Raw genomic sequence first — 20,223 nt, 5'->3', positions numbered from 1 at the left:
ACAGATGCTTTAGCTCTCTCACATGTTCCTCTCTCGCAAGAAATCCTCTCTACGTGCATTAACTCCTGCAAATCTCTATGCACCACAGTCAAATGCATACACAGAGGACACAGCATAAAGTCCATTTTCACCAAAAGGAAACATCTTGAAAAATGGCTGATATTTATTCAGTGTACATTTTAATCTACATAACGGCAACTCAGGTGTAAACCACACAATTATTTACCAACTACAGTGTAATAATATTAAAAAAGATGAAGTGTACAAAACTACGAGTACCAACATATTAACAAACAGCAATGTGTTAAAACATACCAAGCATCTTGGCACCTTCCAAAAGCACAACTTTCTCAAAACTCAAATTTGAAATTCAGTCCTTTGTACATTGTGAGATTTATGTATGCGTGTATGAGGTTGTCAAGGAATTTCCATGTTTCCATTGGAATTTTGCGAGAGTCGTTTGTCGGTTTCGCATCCTGATATGTTTTCCACGTTTTCCTTGCTTTCTTCATTCTGGTCCTCGCTTTTTTGTTTCAAACGCAGTCCGGGGTCCTTCTGTGATGGGATACGAAAGCTGCTGGAGAAAGATCCCCCTCCAGACTGCCTTTTCTCTGCACAACGAGAATTTTTCAGATTGAAATCAGCATCAAATGAAAGCTCTTATATACCACCACATTAACCATCAGCTGAATTCAAAGCATGGAGAATTGATATTGATCACATTATAGATGTGTGCAAAACAAGCAGTTAACTGGGTTGTTTTGATTTGTACATATCGGTTTAATTCGGTTTTCATGAAAGTGTTTAATAAACATACCTCCTGGTCCGATGGGATGCATTAATCTGTTCATTTGGACGTTCCAGTGTTTAACATTGGTGCTAGCCTGACGAAGCTTTCTTTGGGCGGCCTATAAAGATCAAGAGATACAGATTTGTACCAGCATGCATTGACCGTTACCATTTCGTTTACAATTGCATAATCGGCAAATAGTAAGCATTGGTCAACATCAGTGTTGGGGGTTACGCATTACAAGTAACGTGCATTACGTAATAATATTACTTTTCTGAAGTAACGAGTAAAGTAACGCATTACTTTTTAAATGTACACATTCATTTTTTAGTTACTTTTTCAAAAAAGTAATGCAAGTTACTTTTTGGTTTAATTAATTTGATTTAAAAAAATTTTGTGATGAAAATTTGCAATTTTTGTGATGACATTTTTGTGATGAAATATGCAATTTCTGAATGCAAAACTTTTCAGTCATAAACAACACCTGCAAGGCCTGAAAGAGATCAAGCCTCAGCCAAGAAAAAGTAACGCAAAAGTAACAAAAAGTAACGTAAGCATTACTTTCCATGAAAAGTAACCAAGTAACGCAATTAGTTACTGTTTTGGGAGTAACTTAATATTGTAATGCATTACTTTTAAAAGTAACTTTCCCCAACACTGGTCAACATAGTACATCAACTAGTTAATAATACTAAAGATACTCTGGCAAATAACCATTCTAAGACACTTTTCTGGTCTAAAGCTGGAGCTAAATGTGAGAAAAATGAGTGTAGATTTATGTACAAACTTGCCACAGAGCTAACCTTTAGGAAGTGGAACAAAATACAGCTTTATATTTAACTAAAACCTGACACTTACTGTTGTCAGTCATGCAGAGTAGAAACTGGTGTTAAATAGCACTAAAAGTGGTTTACTGGCTAATAATCACTCACTTTAAGTGCTATATTGCACCTATGTAGAACCATAAGTGGTGTTATAGCAAGACTACCATGTGGTTAGGGGTTTAGGTTAGGTTTAGCCATAAAAAAAAAACTTACCACAACATCCTGATCCACTCGATGTCGATTGGCTCTCACCTCCTCCAGCTGTCTCTGTGCCTCATCCAGAGATCGAGACTTAGTCTCCATCTCCTGTTTGAGTTCCTGTTTTTCCCGTTGAGCTCGCTGGATGTACTCCTCCTGCTCTTCACGGAGGGTCATAAGGGCCTTCATCTTATCCTCTTCCTCGGCAAGCAGCCTGTAACAGCGAGATGCGGTCAAACACTGCACAAATGTGCCCTACTGGCCTTTTGAAATGACTTCAGCATATCTATCTTTGTATATAAAATGGCAGTAACAATTTAAGAAATGTGTCTATATATACGGTGAGGTTAAAAATGTGAAACCCGAACAAATAGATTATAATTCTGTTGCAGCTGAGTTGACACAGATTGGATATATCAGGGTTCTCCAACCTTTTTTTGAGCAAGGGCTATCACAACGGATAAAACAATCTGGAGGGCTACTTTTTTTTATATAGTCTACTCAAAACTTTGTTTTACTTGTTGTTTTTATTTTTAAATTGGTAGAGCATTGCATTAGTAGCTCAGAAGGTCTTGGGTTGGATTTCCAGGAAAGAAACATATTGATAAAATGCATACCGTACTTTCCGGACTATATGCCACACCGGAGTATAAGCCGCATCATTCAAAAATGCGTCATTAAGACGAAATAACATATATAAGTCACATTGGACTATACGTCGCGTTAATTTAGAAAATTATTTCACAAAATCTAAGCCGAAGAACAGACATTTAATCTGGAAAGGCAAGTTATTAAACTAAACAATAGCAGACAGAACAGCAGGCTGAATAGATGTCTGTATGTTAAAGTAATATTATCAGTTGTTTAAATGATAAACCATAGCATACAGAACTTACCTGAAAGGTTGAATAGGCTAAATTAACCGAACAAGCCAACTAGCGTGCAGTTCGAATACTCGTCATTATGCATCACTGAATCCATTGAATTACACAAATACAGAAGCAGCATATGGCGGACTCTCACGGCTGTAGACGGTAATGTTGTCTCTTGCCTCATAAATGTCAAAATTAATTCATACTGACTTACAAAGCGCACCTGACTATAAGATGCAGCACCAGCCAAGTTATGAAAAAAAAACGCGGCTTATAGACCGAAAAATGCGGTAGCTTAAATGCACTGCAAGTTGCATCTGCCAAATGCATAAATGTAAATATTATGGCTGTCACAAAGATTAAATAATCGTCTCATCGCGATGATTTCAGATCACCGCAATGATTGCACATCTCTCTAAAACACACAAGGGGGAGCTGCAGCGCCTGTATTAACGAGACATATCAGATGGCACACTTTATTGTGTTTATTTCTTATGAAGAATTTTCAGTTTTTTAAAGATATATTCATTTAATAATTACTTTTAAATATGTGTTATGTGTATTAATATTTACTGTCAGGTAAACCTCCAAAAGATTAAAATTAAAAATGACAATAATGTGTGAAATTATTTCATGAACAAACAAAGAAATGTATGAGAATGAAAAGGTCAAAGCAATAAAACTGAAAATAAATTGTCATAACCGTCACAATTCATTACACAATTAACCGTCAGCCAAATGAATAACAGTGACAGTCCTAGTAAATATTATATTACAAATTATATCTGCAGGATACCAATTTGAATGCAAGTTTTGAAAGTTAACATCAATTTTAGACTAATAGTATTCGGTATGTCTCTTATTGCTTTGTGACAAGAATAAAAAGACTCAAACCAGAAGTGTCAGTGTCTTTACTGATCTTGCAACAGTATCTCTTTTGCTCTATAAGGCACACATACATATACTCATCTCTAAACAAATGCATTTATGCAAATGAGTCTATCTATTACTTCCTCTGATAACTTCCTCTTCATGAATTCTGCCATAATATCAGGTCAATTGTTTACATTTTGTCAAAATATTTAAATATTGCATTCATAACTCCTTGCTAAAAAGGAAACCGTCTTGTTTTCGAACTTGCAAGCCAGCTGTTTTATAAAAAAAATGCAAAGCACAGATACTCTGTGACTGTAGCAGCCAGCAGTCATTTCATACTTTCAATGCATTTGTTTCCAAGCAATAATTTGCAAATGCCGAACCGAGCATGTGCGTGTTACCCAACAGTATTGCATGCGGGGGTGCTTACCGAGCCTGCGCGTAGCGGAAGGCCTCTTCGTCCTGTCTGGCTTTGATTTCCTGTTGTAAAGCTTCCTCCAATCGCTGTTGCATGGCCTCTAGTTCTTTAATTCGTGTCCTCTGCCTCTCGGCTTCTGCTTCTTTCAGCGCCATCTCCGCTTGCATGCTCGCCCGGGCCTGCACACAACCAAATACTGGTCCTCTTAGCATCTACTAGATATCCCTCATATCATTTATCTGGATACATGCAAACCATGGTTAAGTATCCTTTATTGGTCTTAAACCAGCATTTCTTTAACCTTAACATTAAAGAGTAACGATTGTTTTTTTTTTTGGAGTAATGCTTTTAAGGAATTATTAATATTAGTATTATAAAATTGGAAACCAATTCTGTGTGTTCCTGTGGCTTAAGTGGTCTTAGCGATCAAGGTCATGGGTTCGATTTCCAGAAAACATACATGCTAAAATGCACTGTAAGTCACTTTAGATAAAGCATCTCCCAAATGCGTAAATGAAAGGAGGGATGTTCAAGTGCTCCTGTATAGCTCAGTGGTTGTGCAATGCATTAGCATCGCAAAAGGTCATGGGTTCAAACCCAGGGAACACACATACTGATGTATACAAATGTATACCTTGTAATGCTTTGTCAAATGCATAAATGTAAATGTTCAATCAAGTCATCTATCAATCAATTAATCTGTCCATTTAAACACGAAAGACCATCCATTCATCATCCCCAAAAATCACAAGGCTTTTATTGGTTAATAGAAATGTTGGTGCACAAGAACAAAAGTTTTTGATCCAAGGATACACCATTCTTTTGTGAACCACATTAAACCCATCCATCCACCCTTACCTCTTCTGCCTCTTTGAGTTGGATCTCCAGGGCTCGCTGAAGCTGGTCGTGTTGTTGACGTCTACGTTCCTCGTCTTGTTCCAGAAGCGCCTGCGCCTGTCTCTGCGCCTCCTTCAGGAGTTCCAGCTCGGCCATCTTGCGCTCCCGCTCCTCTTGCAGAGCCCGTAGACGCTGGAGCTCCTGCTCTTTTGCTTCTCGTCTCTTCTCTCTTTGTTCTCTCTGCTCACGCCTTTTCAGCTTCAGATCTTTATGAAGAGAGTTTTTACCCTCCGCGTGTAGCCGGATCGCTGTCTGGATGGCTAACAATAATAGAGTGAAATAAAATATTAGATAATTATATACATTAGCAGCCCCAAAATGATCTGAATGCTTAAGTCAAATCTAAATGTGTTATGGAATTAGAAGACAAAATAAAATAAATATTGAAAGTAGCCAAGGGGACTATTTTCGTGCGCTGCCTAATATCACTACGCCTGCTGCAGCTATGTGACAGCAGCAAAGTCCTTAATTATTACACCAGAATAAGAATATAGTTCATAGCCATATCTGGCTAGAAAATCACAACTTTTAATTTTCCGTCGGTCTTAGTACACGATGTAACTACAGAAGAGTCAAGTTTTAAATAGGAAAAATATCAAAACTCTTTGGGTTTTTTTAGCGTGATGCTAATGGTCCAATCTGGATTGTGCCAAGCTATGCCAAAAGTGGCACCGCCAGACCCGGAGACCAGCCGAATTTATTCCAAAACAGTAAAAATCAAATGTTTAACTCTAGGGGAGCTGGAAAATTAGCATATTTAAAAAAAAAGTGGAATGTCCCTTTAACAAACTCACTAGTTTTATATGTGATCTAATTGTTTGATTAGTAGGGCCAAAGTTTGATTTCAATCTTTGGACATGACCTTACTCAGTCAATATTAAACATGTCAATGTAAAATTTTCACAGAATGTTCTTTACATTATGTAGGATGATTTTATGTAGAAAACAATAAAAATGACTTTAGCTGGACTGGCTCACAGATGAAGTTCGATTACATAGGTGCTCCAACAGGGCAACCACATGGGCCAGTCATCACTTTAACCCTCAATTGGTCCTTGGGGTTTATATGACCCCAAACGACATTACATTAGTTTAAAAAAAGCGACATTACATTAGTTAAAAAAAGGTTCCCTTCATCTCAGAGATATCAAATTTTGTGACTTTTCCTAAATAATCTATCTATACATACACAAAAAAATTTGCTTGTTTTGAAGGTGTGCACAATTTTTTTTATTAATCTGATCTTTAGGGTCAATATGACCCCAATTGAAAATGAATAGGTAATTCAAAAATGTAACTTTTTTTACATTTGTCCAAACAATATAAATCCAGTATGAAAATTTCCACACATAAATGAAGGCCTGGTTCTTGTGCACAAATGCAATGTAGAAAACACATGCTCAGACACACACACACACACACACACACACACTCACACATGCGCACACGCACACTTACATTCGGTCATTCTAATGTTTATATAAACATAAATTCACAAAATGTATTACTAAAGTAGTGATGTGAGCAGTTGCCCATATCCAGTAAAATAAATAGGTCTCTATGGGCCGCTGCTGGTCAAAGCCATTTCTATCTTAAACGGTAATTCCTTTAAGTTTATCTATAACCAGCAAAAGGTAAAATTCTACACCTAACACCTAGATCAATATCCAAAAACAATTTAAATTAAATTTAGATAATCATTTAAGTGATTTTTTTTTTCATTAAAAAAATCTAAATTTCACATGCAAGCTAATGGTGTAGTTGATTTTTGTGGTAAATGGGTACATAAGTACTTAAAAACTCTCAAAACACAGCTTTATTTTATAGATGAGAAGTAAAAAAAAAGAATACATTATTTGTATTATTGAAAATGTATATTTTTCTTACAATTATGCTTTCAATTTTGGGGTCATATAGACAGTAGCCAGTAGTGTAAACAGGAAATGAGGAACATTTGAGGGTTAACTAGAATCAGTTTGACAACCAAAAAGTGTCAATACACAATTTATGAACAGTTTATTTATTGTGTAATTATTAATTTTTATTCATATTGAGTTTTTTTTTTTTAAATAAATAGCACTTGGTAGTATAATTTATTAGCATTTTTAGTGTGGCCTAAGTGTCCAAATGATCTTTAGAAAGCTGTAAAGTTATACAATGCATGCATCTTATAATAGAACTAAAATATTACTGTTATAATAAGCTAATTAAACTAGTCTTTTACATTTTAAAATCTATCTGCATGTTTAAAATGAAACATGCAATTCACTGTGAATAAAGGTATTTCTTGTACATTATGTGTAAGGTGAATGTCTTATGAAACTTGAAATGTCACAGGTTTCCACTTGAATTGGGCGTGTTTCACAAAGCAACATTGACAGCGACACGTTTTTGTCAGAGTGGTTTAAAGGTTAGCGAAAAACAATAGACAATAGTAATGTATGTAAATAGTGTGCCCTGGGTGAACAAAGTGCCTTTTGAGGTAAAAGATGAGGACAGGGAAATAACCATCTTCAAATCCAAGACAAAAAAAAATACATTTTGTATTTACGGCAAAAGAAAGAAATCGTGCACACAGACCTGTCGTCCACTCCTGTCTCTGTTTGGTGTCCGAAGCGCTGAGTTCATAGGTCTTGGTGAGAGTCTTTATACAAAACATGCACCTCTTCCCATCTCTATCAGGAAGAACCTTTAATGTAGAGCAAGCATCGAAAAGTGTTACATACACAACCACAGTCATCAAAACAGAAACAGTTAACATTCACTTCACATTCACATTGTACGATAATGAGCAGTGAGGAAATGCATAACCTACTAACCACATGGTAAATAACCAACTATTTTTCCTTTCATGCTCAAAATAAGGTGGTTTTGTTGACCAACTCCAAAAAACAATAATGCAGTCACTAAAACTAAAATCAAACACACACTAACCACAGTCAATCGAACCCCACCTCTACGCAACAGTTTCCGTCTAATTGGATGTTGCCTTTGCGGTCCTTGCGGTCTTCGCTGGTGAAATAAACTAAAATGCTGGGTCTCAATGTGAACCAACGCTCGGTCCAGTTTCTCCTCAACTGACCCTTCTTCCACAGATATCCCTGGTGACAATGAACACAGATGTTTGACATGCATTGATGTATATGCACAGATATGTTTGTTGAACTTTAATACATAATGTGGGCTTAATGAAATGCTATTAAAGTCAGTGTGAAGTCTAAACACATTATAAATGGGTCATTCTTTATTCGTGGTGTCCCTCTACTTTACAACAGTTGAAATAAACTTTAAATACAAATAAATAATAAAAATGTTCATGTTTGTATTCTGTAGGACAAACACAATCCGTGCACTATTAACAATTAAATGTTTTGTTTTAAAATACATATTTGATTGAGTTTGAGAGATTGCATTTGTAACTAAATATGCATGTTCCCGCCATACCTCAGAGAGGTATCATGGATTGTAACTGCAACAATATACATTTTTTAACACAAATTAAGTGGTTATATTGTGAATATAGATTTTATTTAACAATTTTATTAAATTGTTTTTAAATATATATATGTTGTAATATTTAAGAAAAAGGTAGTGTCTCCGAAATTCATGTCTGTGGTGTAACAACAATGGATGTCGCCCCTTTAAAGAGCACCTATTTCATTGCTAAAAAACGTTATTTTGTGTATTTGGTATAATACAATTTGTTTGCGTGGTTTATGGTTATTATTTTCTACATACCGTACATTTTTGTAGCTCCAGATTTTACTCTCTTCCTGAAACGCACAGATTTTGTATAAAACTCATCGATTTGAAAAGCGCCGTGTCCCTGATTGGCCAGCTAATCTGTATGTTGTGATTAGTCTGAATACCTCTGACGTCAGCCGGAAATGTGACGCTCCTTACCATGTTTGAAGGATTCGCTCACAATGCAATGCTAACAGGAGTTAACTTACAGGCTGTGAGTCCGAAGCGGGAGGAATTATGATAATGTCGGTCTTGCCTACATCACCAATCTCAGGAAGTAAACTGTTGCCTACAATCGGTGTGTTTGTTGTAGTCCATGATTTACGTTGGAGACGATAACTCACATAATCATTTCCTTGTGGGTTTGCACTTTGTATATTGTTAACATCTAATACACACTTACACACCAAAAGTAATGTAAAATCGTGAATCGGATCATAGGTGCCCTTTAAGAAAAGGGGGAGGTCTATTTGGACTACTTGATTTCTGTGGTCGTGGCTCTTCATTGGTGAGAGAGGTTTAAAGACAGCCATTTTCCAGGTCTTGCGTCCAACGATAGCCTACGATAGTTTTGTGTCAGAAGTTCAAAAAAAATTACCAGAAAGTGTCAGAAATTCAGCTTGATCAACGTACAGTGTGTTTGCTGCTACCACCTGTGTACAGGTATTTGTTTACCACTGCTGCTGACGTTGCGTTAATGTGTGATGCAGCCATTGAAGCCTCCGATTCAATAGGTGTCATCATCGTACAGTCTTGTCATACCCAACTTTAAACAATCCATTTCGCACAGTGTGATAAGCTTATGATAAATCCTGCAGTGTATCCCGAGCTTAAAGGTCACATTCTTCCTGATCCCATTTTTCAAATTTTAGTTAGTGTGTAATGTTGCTATAATAGCATAAATAATACCTGTAAAATGATAAAACTCAAAGTTCACTGCCAGGCGATATATTTTCTTTAACAGAATTCGCCTTTCAAAGCCTAAAGCGAACGGACGGTTTGGACTACAACCCTCTACTTCCTGTTTTAATGACGTCACTATTTGACTAAACAAAATACCACGTTTTTTTACACGTGAAACATGAACACGTGTTATATTGTGCACTGTAAACACAATCAAAGCTTCAAAAACAGTAAGAACAGGACCTTTAAAAATCGAGAAAGACGACGCCTGGTTTCCCGCGAGTAGGCGTGGTTTCAGCGCAGCCACCGGACACGCCCCCAGCGCTTGAGAGCAGAGAATGCGGTTTATTTTCACAGATTTTAATAATCTTTTATATAGGCAGTTTTTTATCATTCAAATGTAGCTGTGTGGTTAATAACACCTTTTTCTTTGGTGTGACAAACGCAAAACACATATTTAATATCACTTTACGCAGACTTTAAAAAAAGTTGCATGGACTTTTTCATATCCTGTCATTGAAATTCAGGCTAAAGTCTCAATCTATTTATGACGACAGGAGCATTAAAGGGGACATTTCACAAGACTTTTTAAATGTCAAGTAAATCTTTGGTGTCCTCAGAGTACGTATGTGAAGGTTTAGCTCAAAATACCCTACAGATAACTTATTATAGCATCTTAAATTTGCTACTTTGTAGGTGTGAGCAAAAACGTGTCCTTTTAAATGCAAATGAGCTGATGAAATGGCAATAATGGTGGTTTGTTGAAATTGAACCTCGATTGTGCTGTCAATTACTTACTCTCTCTCGCTGCACTAAATGGCATTGCCGTGTTTGGATAGTGCAAATTAAAGAACGGTACTATTATAATAAAATCCCCTTTTGACATCACAAGTACCTAATTTTTCACATGCTTGTAGAGAATGGTTTACCAAAACTTAGTTACTGGGTTGAACTTTTTCACATTTTTAGATTGATAGAAGCACTGGGGACCCAATTATAGCACTTAAACATGGAAAAAGTCCACTTTAAAATTTGATTTAAGTCACTGATTTCAATCACTGACATGATCTTACTCAGTCAATATTAGCAATATCAAGGTGTTATTTTTACACAATGTTCTTTAGGATGATGTAGAAACCCATAAATCACAAAAATGACTTTAGCTTTTTTTTCACAGACATGGTAACAAATGATCAATAGTTGATATGTCAATACCTCTTTCAGCACATCGCCGACTATTTCCCTGTACACCTCCTCTATTGCCATGCTGATGGTTTCTTTGGCAATGCCTCTCGTTAGTTTCCCAGAATTCATCATCTGCAGAAAGGCCCAGACGGTGAAGCCATTCTGCTGAACAGAATCTTGGGAAATAAAGTCCTCGAGTTCGACGCAGTTCAGCTCAACACTCATAGCCATGCATAATTTCTTCAGCAAATATTCAACCTGTGCAGAGAGCCAATGATATTTTTTGTTAGATTCTGTTGAAATAAGCACAACCAGGGCACCTCCGGACCTAAAGAGTTCATATTAGTACCTCAAAAGGTGCATATGGCCACCTACATGTACATGTTAGTATATGTGGATGATTCTCACGAAACCATAGAAACACCACGGCACTAATGATTTTAGCTTTAAAATGTGTAATATAGTAACATTAAAAAGCATCAGAATTAACACAATACTGTGTTCTACCTTGCACAATGTGTGATTTCAACATAAGAATTTATAATTGGAAATTTTATCTCATTTTCTGCTGAAATTCTCATTACCGCAATGTGTCCGGCTGTGTTTAAACATGCGTTATGTTGTAATTTAATCAAATTAACACAAAAATATTAAGAAAAAAAAAATAAATGGATGTTTTGCTAGACTACTTTAGATGACAGAAAAAATATTTACTGAATATTCATATTCATGTATAATAATAATGAAGAAAAATTAGGAAAATGATGTGTCCATGCCTGATGTTCTCATCCTCCGCAACACTTTTTGAGAACAGTTTAAGCACACATACAGAATTTTAATAAAGTTTGATTTTGAGTGACCAAGCACATGGACCAGTTACTTCAAGATGGCTACCAGGTAAGATCATTTTTTTTAGAGTTAATTTGAAATATTGTCTTGTCAGAATGCTTACACGACATTTTGATTATCATTACCGCAACAGATTATTATTAAATGTTAATTTAATTAATAGAAGCATAATACTTTGATTTTAAATGCATGTGCAGAATCTCCAAATTATGTTCTTTCAGGTTTGTCATGTCATTTTGAAAATATGTCAGTGTTGATGTTTTCTGACTGTTGCGGTAATGAGATTTTTTAGGACTAATTTTTTAAATTATGTTACAAAAAGTGTTAAATGATAAGTAAAAGTTTTTAAATTAATGTTCCCATTTACTCCAGACTTTGTTTTTCAATGGTGGGAAAAAAAGTAAATGTAAGCAATTTTTACATTTTCATGCTTGACATTTTTAAAACCAAGTTTTCGTGAGAATCACCCATGTATCAATGTATACATACTGAATCTTTACCTAAATGGTACATGTTAGGAAAGGGTACTGCCCTTGGGGCCATTTTTGGACAATTTTTTCCGACATTGCATGACATTTAAAAAAAGCTTTATTTAGTTTTATTAAAGTGGCAAGTGCTTGTTTAGTTAGTTAGTTTGCAATGTTTACTCCATTCTGTGCTACTTCTCTTCTGTGACAACAAATTATGCTGCGCCAACAATTGCAAAACATAACACAGGAAATTAACCAAACGTTAAAAAAAAAGTGGTGGGGAACATTTAGCACAGAGGCAATAAAGAGAGTAAAACCAATGAGTGACACCCTTTTAATCTACGCAAATGCAGATATAAAAAAAGTGCTAAACAGTTTAAAAAAAGGCTGTTTTGCTTCCTCAAAGTTGTTGTTTTTTTATTTACTCTATCAGTCAAATCAGACTTTTCACATCTCCACCCCGACAGCCTTTGTAAGCAAGCGAGGGCCACGTGGCTATTTAAAGCAAACAACTGGTAGCATCTCTGGCAGACATCATGATGATGTCAGAAAGTGACGAGCCATTTGGCTTTTCATGAAAAGCAATGTCAGGTGCAGAAGACACACTGCACACGACTAACGGTGGTCCTGTGGTTGACAGATGTAATGTTATAGTCACAAACCCTCAAGATACAGATGGGGAACGCACAGGCCTCAAAGCTATTTGGATGCATTTACACAGTTGTGTAGTATACACTGGTCAGAAAAATGGTCAATAAATGGTCCCTAGCTGTACCCTTTAAAAAAAGTAAACCTTTGTACCTAATGGGGTGGTTTCCCGGACAGAGATTAGTTTAAGCCAGGACTAGGCCTTAGTTTAATCTGGAAATATAACTAGTTTTAACAAACATGCCATACTAAAAGCATTACTTGTGTGCATTTTGAGACAAAACAAAGAGCCCTGATGTATTTTAAGATATGTCAGTGCAAGTTGTTTTCAGTTTGGACAGCTCTTATATTTATTTTAGTCTAGGACTAGTCTAATCCATGTCCGGGAAACCGCCCCAAAGACTTCATATTAGAACCTCAGAGATACATTTTGGTACCAAATGAATACAGTTTCTCGGACAGTATTATGCACACCAGTATTTTTGTAAGGTTTGTTTGTAAAAACGACTTAAATGTCCTAATATAACTAAAGCCTAGTCCTGGATTAATCTAAACCCAGTCTGGGAAAGCGCCCCATGAAGTTCTAATACAATCCAAACCTCAAACCAAAATTTAAAACTTCTTAACCTATGTGCTCTTCAAAATAAAGGTACAAAAGCTGTCAACGGGGCGGCACCCTTTCAAAAAATACACATTGTATCTAAATGGTGCATATTAGTACCTCAAACATACATATACTTCACCTAAATGAGACATATTAGGACCTATTTAAAGGGATAGTTCACCCAAAAATGAAAATAATGTCATTAATGACTCCAAACTCATAAGATCTCTGTTCATTTTCGGAACACAGTTTAAGATGTTTTATATTTAGTCCGAGAGCTTGTTGACCCTTCATTAAAAATCTATGTACGGTTTACTCTCCATGTCCAGAAAGGTAATAAAAACATCATCAAAGTAGTCCATGTGACATCAGTGGGTCAGTTAGAATGTGTTGAAGCATCGAAAATACATTTAGGTCCAAAAATAGCAAAAATTACGACTTTATTCAGCATCTGTTGTGAAGCGCATGCGCGACGTGGCTGACGTGTTATCTGGTGCGCCCCAGCTGTTTTTTTGTGTGCCCAGGCTTTGTTTACAGTCTGAGGGAGACCCACGCTGTACGTTGAAAAAAAAAAACCTTCGCAAACATGTCTGAGGAGGAGAGCACGCATGCACGCGACTAAAGTCACGTGACTGCACTGACGCGGATGACGTACGACGCGGCTGACGTGTTATCTGGTGCGTGCGCCCCAGCTGTTTTTTTTTGTGCCCCGACCTTCGTTTACAGTCTGAGGGAGACACACGCTGTAAGGTTTTAAAAAAACCTTCTCAAACATGTCTGAGGATAACACGTCATCCGCGTCACTGCAGTCACGTGACTTTAGTCCCAAGCATGCGCTTTACAACAGACTCGGAAGAGAAGACAATGCTGAATAAAGTCATAATTTTTGTTAATTTTGGACCAAAATGTACACATTCTAACTGACCCACTGATGTCACATGGACTACTTTGATGATGTTTTTATTACCTTTCTGGACATGGACAGTATATCATACATATATTTTCAATGGAGGGTCAACAAGCTCTCGGACTAGTCATTATTGACATTATTTTCATTTTTGGGTGAACTATCCCTTTAATGACATTATTTTTGGGTGAACTATCCCTTTAAAGGTTACCGTGCCAGTGATAGCTTTTCTACCTTTCTTTCATAGAGTGTATGGTAATAATATGTTTTTAACAATGTTATACAGTCTCTAATCCAGTCCTAACCCCTAAAATCTGACTGGAACCTAAACGGATGCCGACTCTCACCTCATCTGGGACAATGACTAGAGGGTATCTGTCCTCCGAGAGAAATATGAAGAGACACCACATCCGAAATGCGTCCGTCCCAGGCAGGACGTTCTTTCCTTCTGGCCTATAGTTCTTTTTGGCTGTAAGTGTCCAACACAACTCATCGACGTTTTCTTTAACAAACGTGCCTTCCACCACCTGGAGATGAAAAGAGGGTCAGCCACAAACCTCTACCTCCTAAGTTCGCTGGAGTGAGAGGGGTGGAAACATTTACCTTATCCAGGATGTATTTGTTGAGGTAGGGCATGTATCCCTGACTGGAGACTGGACCATCATCGTCATCTCTGAAGTGTTCCTCTAGAGCTGCTGGGTCATGAGGGATACTCAAGACTGTATAAAGATTATGAGACAACACCTGCAGAACAACAACATGCAGCTTCAATACAAAATCATCGTACATATACAACAACCACTGTAATAAAAGATTTGTTGGTTCAACTAAAAAAATTTAAGAAAACTAGTTGCCCTAAAAAAGTTAAGTTCATTCAACTTAAAAAAGTTGTGTAAAACTGTTGCGTCATCTAATACTTGAAAAGTTTAATTAATTCAAAATTTTAAATGGGACATTTCACAAGACCTTTTTAAGATGTAAAATAAATCGTTGGTGTCTCCAGAGTATGTATTTAAAGTTTTAGCTCAAAATATCATTATTATAACATGTTAAAATTGACACTTTGTAGGTGTGAGTAGGAATGTGCCATTTTTGTGTGTCCTTTAAGATGCAAATGAGCTGATCTCTGCACTTAATGGCAGTGCCGTGGTTGGATAATGCAGATTAAGGGGCGCTATTATCCCCTGCTGACATCACAAAGGGAGGCAAATTTCAATTACCTGTTTTTTTCACATGCTGGCAGAGAATGTTTTTTTTATCAAAACTAAGTTACTGGGTTGATCTTTTTCATATTTTCAAGGTTGATAGAAGCACTGGAGACCCAATTATAGCACTTAAACATGAAAAAAGTCAGATTTTAATGATATGTCCTCTTTAAGGCAACCAGGTACTTACTTTTTTTTTAAGTTGAATCAACTTTTTTACAGTGAATTTATTAACATATACCGATATACAAGTAGCTGAAAATAACATACTAAAAATAAATACTCCTAGGTTCTTTGCAGTGATGCCACAGGAGGGTTTTTGTTCCCCGAAAAAAACTTTATGTCAAAGAATCTCAAAATAACCATTTCTTTCTAGCAGTAAGAAAAATGGTAAAATTATGTACCCAAGCTGTCACCAGACCGATACCCTTTTTAAAAAGTAAACCTTTGCACGTAAAGAGTTCGTAGTAGTTCCTCAGAGTTACATATAAGTACAAAAAAAATATTATTGGTACCAAATGAGTACATATCTGTACTAAATGGTACATTTGCCCACGGTTTCACAGACAAGGTTTAAGGATAGTCAGTTTGTGGTACCCAAAAGCCTCAGATCTCATTCGTTTTCGGATTTTAAAAACATAAAGGGGCTGTTTACTGGACAGGGCTTATCCTAGTCCCAGACTAAAATGCATGTTTGAGTTCATGCTCTCACCCCACCAATATGTTTGAATAAATAAATGAAACAATTGTGCAAAATATTTTCAATATTCATTCATATTTAGAGGATGCTCAAGACCTTTGAAGTTTAACACATTCGCGTATTATGTGATACTTTGTGCTAGCATGTCTAATTGTTTAATATTATAAAACGGTTAGTTCCAATCCTTGATTCTGATTGGTCAATAGGTGTGCTTTATTCGCAATAAAACACTGCTATGACCGCTTCACCCAACGGTTCTATTTAATATCACTGCGCCCTTAGCAACACCCTTAGCAACACATAAACATATAATGAGACAAAGTCTGAGAACAGTTTGTTGTTTTTATTTGAACTTTCATGTTGTTTTTCACAGTCAGGGACTATTTTTTCTAGCGGAAGGAATGCTTTTATTAATTTAACTTCATGAAAGTTGCACTAATATTTTTTTTACTTTAATATTGTGTGGTAACCGTTTTATAAAAGCAATAAGGTACTCGAGGCATGTGCTTTATCGTGAATAAGTAACGGCTGAAGGGGTTGCAGGCACTCCGCTTCGCGTCGTGCCTAACAACGCCCTTCAGCCGTTACTTATTCACGATAAAGCACAGCCTCTCGTACCTTATTGCTTACATATATACTTATGGCAGCAATGGACTTATCTGACCATGCTCCATGCAGTTTAAACTCCTGTTTTAGTTGTGATATGTCTTTCAAAGCAGGAAAGCTTCAATGTGAATAAAGCACAATAGACAATATACACTGAGACAATGGCTGAAGCAACATGAAGCAAGTCCGCTATATGATTACTCGGATCAGAAGAGACTGAAATAACAAAGTAACCCTCCAAGAAGCAAGTTTTATGCATGTTGTATGTTTTTAAATGGTAGTTTTTGCAAAAATATGTTATTTCGGAAATTTTCATAGGCTTTGAGCAAGCTCTAGATATTGTAGGAACTATTCAAAATTTTACACAGTGTTTTTATTGATATCCTAACACATTAAGGGGGTGAGAGTTGAACATTTAAAAAAATTGACCTATTATAAGGACCAATCTAATCCACACTTCTTTAAAGTCAATTACACTGAATTTTTTGTAGCATTTATGAATCGTATGCATCAGAGGTTTAGCACAAAATATTAGTAGTAAAGGGAATATGCTAAAATACTATTTTATACATTTTTTACTATATCCCACAATAATGTGATCACAAATCCGATTTCTCCCCTTTGCTCAGTACTGCCTCCAAAACTAAAGGCAGGGTTCAAAGATTTGGAAACAATGTTTTACAGTTCAACTAATGAAATAAAGCCTCAGGCAACGTAGCATTACTTCTCTAACTTTGCTTGGGAACTTCTCTAAACGTTTGTCCAAAAAAGATGAGCACATCTAGCCATAATGTTACTGAGAGTCTGAGCTTACAAACACACATCCGGTGGCTTTTATCTTTGCCCTATCAGCACTCAAAGCTGACAATTTAAAATGGATTAGTTGGAAGCTTTCAACAACTAACTTGAACTACAATTTGAACATTCTCAATCAGATTCTCCAAAGCTGGTCAGCTTGAGATAAAGTCTGGACATTGGACTAAACGTAAAGTAATTGTTTTAAGCCACAGGGGAATTGATATAAAAAAGATCAAGAGGCATTACATAAATTTTTAGCAACATTTATTGTTTCAGAATATTTAAAATATAAATGTACAGCAGTGCTATGCCCTTAGATACCAGTCAAGATATGAAATCTAACATATATTACCCTTTAAAATGTATTTATATATATATATATATATTTTTAAAGTATTATGTTTACATTTTATAAAAAAACAACTCTTCACTAAAATATTGATTTTTGCTTAAAATAGATTGTATCCTATAAATGGGCATTCGTAAAAAGAAACTGTGACCTAGATATTCAGCAAGTTCACAATAGACCATGTGGCATTTGATGATGCTCACACAGGAAATACATCTCGACCAGTTCAAACAAGTGCATGTTTTACCCCAAAACACAATGCAAGATTAAAAAAACTCTTTGGGGTGCATCGTTCACCGTTGATTTTTCCTTTCTTAAAAAGTCCAAGAACATTTTCTGCCATTTTAAGACCTTGAAATCTAATGAGACGTACATGACCACAAAGTTATCCTACAGCACAAGAGTCCAATGATAGTTGTGCATCTTACCTTAAGTTGAGACTTGGACACCTTCCCGCTCTTCTCCACATCCAGAGCAGTGAAAGCGTACCAAATGGACTTCAGCAGTTCTGAGCGCAAGTCCATGACTGCAGCAATTTACTCTTCGTTTTTCCTTTTTTCAGTGTTCTCTTTTTCCTCGCTCTGTCGTTCACTGTCACCCACACCCACGGCACTAATGTGCACACTTCACAGGCAAATGACTCCCTCTACTGGGCCAATACTCAATCAGAGAAGAAAAACAACACTGCTGCGTTAAATGGATTAAAAAACATGAAACATTTTGATTTCATCAAAAGAACAGAATTGGCACCTAAAAGTTTCTTTGCATATGGAAAACACATCGTTTTGGGTTCGAGTTTTGTGGGCACATTTGAGATTCTGAAACTTTTGAGATAAGCCATCGAGAGCCATTTCCTTTTTCTAAATTTATACAGATTTTAACAGGGTCTATATTTAAGATTTGAAAAAGAGGACATTCAGCACCGTAACAGTTCTCTTAACGTCTCAACAAAACAGAAAGTCACGTTTCTGAACCTAAGGAGCATTAAAGTTTGATTTCAATCATTGATTACACCTGAATTTCAATATTTGATATATGGAAGCCTAGAACATGCATATTATTATTTTTGCTTTCTGGTTTTCATCACAAAAGTTGATCACGATGACATAAAAGTTGTATTCTTGTGATGTGATTGTGATGAAGATTGTTTTGTTTGTATACAACAAAAGCATCATTTGCGAAATTAGATTTTACTTGGATCAGGGCTTCGCTCAAGCTGAAATAGCTTTGTCAGTAATTATAATTTGATAGTTGTGAATTTAGGGACGGTCTTTAAAGTTACACATTTCTACTTTTAACAGCATTTGAATGGAATGACTTCCCATTGACAAACACAAAACCAAGTGTACAGTGTTAAAGTCACCCAAAAATGAAAAATTCTCTCATTTTGAGGAAAAAAAACGTTCATGAGCCCCATTCACTTCCATAGTAGTTTTTTTCTACTATGGAAGTAAATGGGGCTCATGATTGGTTTGGTTACAAACATTCCTCAAAATATCTTCCTTCGTGTTCATCAAAACAAAGACATTTATACAGGTGTGTAACAACATTAGAGTGAGTAAATGACAGAATTTTTATTTTTGGGTGAACTATCCCTTTAATGTGGTTATGAGCTATAATGCACATTTTTTTTTTTAGATTTTTTTAATAAACTGTTAGGGGCACGTCACTTTTTTGAAAAAAGGCTTATTTTCCAGCTCCCCTAGAGTTAAACAATTGAGTTTTACCGTTTTGGAATCCACTTAGCCGATCTCCGGGTCTGGCGCTACTACTTTTAGCATAATTCATTGAATCGGATTAGACCATTAGCATCGCGTTCAAACATTTTCCTATTTAAAACCTGACTCCTCCTTAGTTACATCGTGTACCAAGAAAAACGGAAAATTAAAAGTTTCATTCAAGCGATTGAAAGTTACCAAGGGGACTGTTTTTGGTGCTGTGTAATATCATTGCCCCTGCTGCAGCCATAGTACGGTGGCAAAGTCCTTGATTATTACGCCAGAATGAGAGTATAGTTCTTAGCCATATCGGCCTAAAAAAAAACCCCGCAACTTTTAATTTTCTGTCAGTCTTTGTACACGATTTAACTACAGAAGAGTAAAGCTCCAAATGGGAAAAATATAGAAACTATTTAGTCATTTTTGAGCGTGATGCTAATGGTCCAATCAGATACAATAAATTATGCTAAGCAATGCTAAAAGTAATACCGCCAAACCTGGAGATCGGCTGAATGGATTCCAAAAGGGTAAAACTCAAATGTTTAACTCTTTAAAAAAAAGTGGAGTGTCCCTTTAAATGGTCCCTAAATTCACGAGCATCAACTGTACAACTTTTATTTCAGTCCATTGTGGGCAATTATTAGCTACACTTGTGGTGAATG

The 20,223-nt window shown here is 36.2% G+C and overlaps 1 protein-coding gene across 1 annotated transcript; it reads right to left on the bottom strand.

Annotated features, from left to right (window-relative positions):
- Positions 1 to 143: 143 nt before the first annotated feature.
- def6a (DEF6 guanine nucleotide exchange factor a) lies at positions 144 to 18,782 on the bottom strand. Its single transcript, XM_055168422.2, has 11 exons — positions 18,272 to 18,782; positions 14,789 to 14,929; positions 14,533 to 14,712; positions 10,738 to 10,965; positions 7,830 to 7,976; positions 7,456 to 7,564; positions 4,837 to 5,135; positions 3,991 to 4,157; positions 1,828 to 2,026; positions 818 to 908; positions 144 to 611 (listed from the first exon to the last, which is right to left on the bottom strand). The coding sequence occupies exons 1-11, from the start codon at positions 18,365 to 18,367 to the stop codon at positions 418 to 420; spliced, it is 1,851 nt and encodes a 616-aa protein (XP_055024397.1). The 5' UTR covers positions 18,368 to 18,782; the 3' UTR covers positions 144 to 417.
- Positions 18,783 to 20,223: the final 1,441 nt, after the last annotated feature.

The sequence above is a fragment of the Misgurnus anguillicaudatus genome, chromosome 5 (assembly GCF_027580225.2).
Source record: "Misgurnus anguillicaudatus chromosome 5, ASM2758022v2, whole genome shotgun sequence".
Lineage (NCBI taxonomy): Eukaryota > Metazoa > Chordata > Actinopteri > Cypriniformes > Cobitidae > Misgurnus > Misgurnus anguillicaudatus.
The sequence above is the reverse complement of the archived record's forward strand: the minus strand, read 5'-3'. Positions and strand labels throughout refer to the sequence as shown.

Excerpts from the sequence above, each read along its gene's own strand:
- def6a (XM_055168422.2), bottom strand. The coding sequence starts at position 18,367 with ATGGACTTGCGCTCAGAACTGCTGAAGTCCATTTGGTACGCTTTCACT. Across the intron at positions 14,713-14,788 it reads ACAAATACATCCTGGATAAG|GTGGTGGAAGGCACGTTTGT; the intron begins GTAAATGTTTCC and ends TTTCATCTCCAG. Across the intron at positions 4,158-4,836 it reads AACTCAAAGAGGCAGAAGAG|GCCCGGGCGAGCATGCAAGC; the intron begins GTAAGGGTGGAT and ends GGTTGTGTGCAG.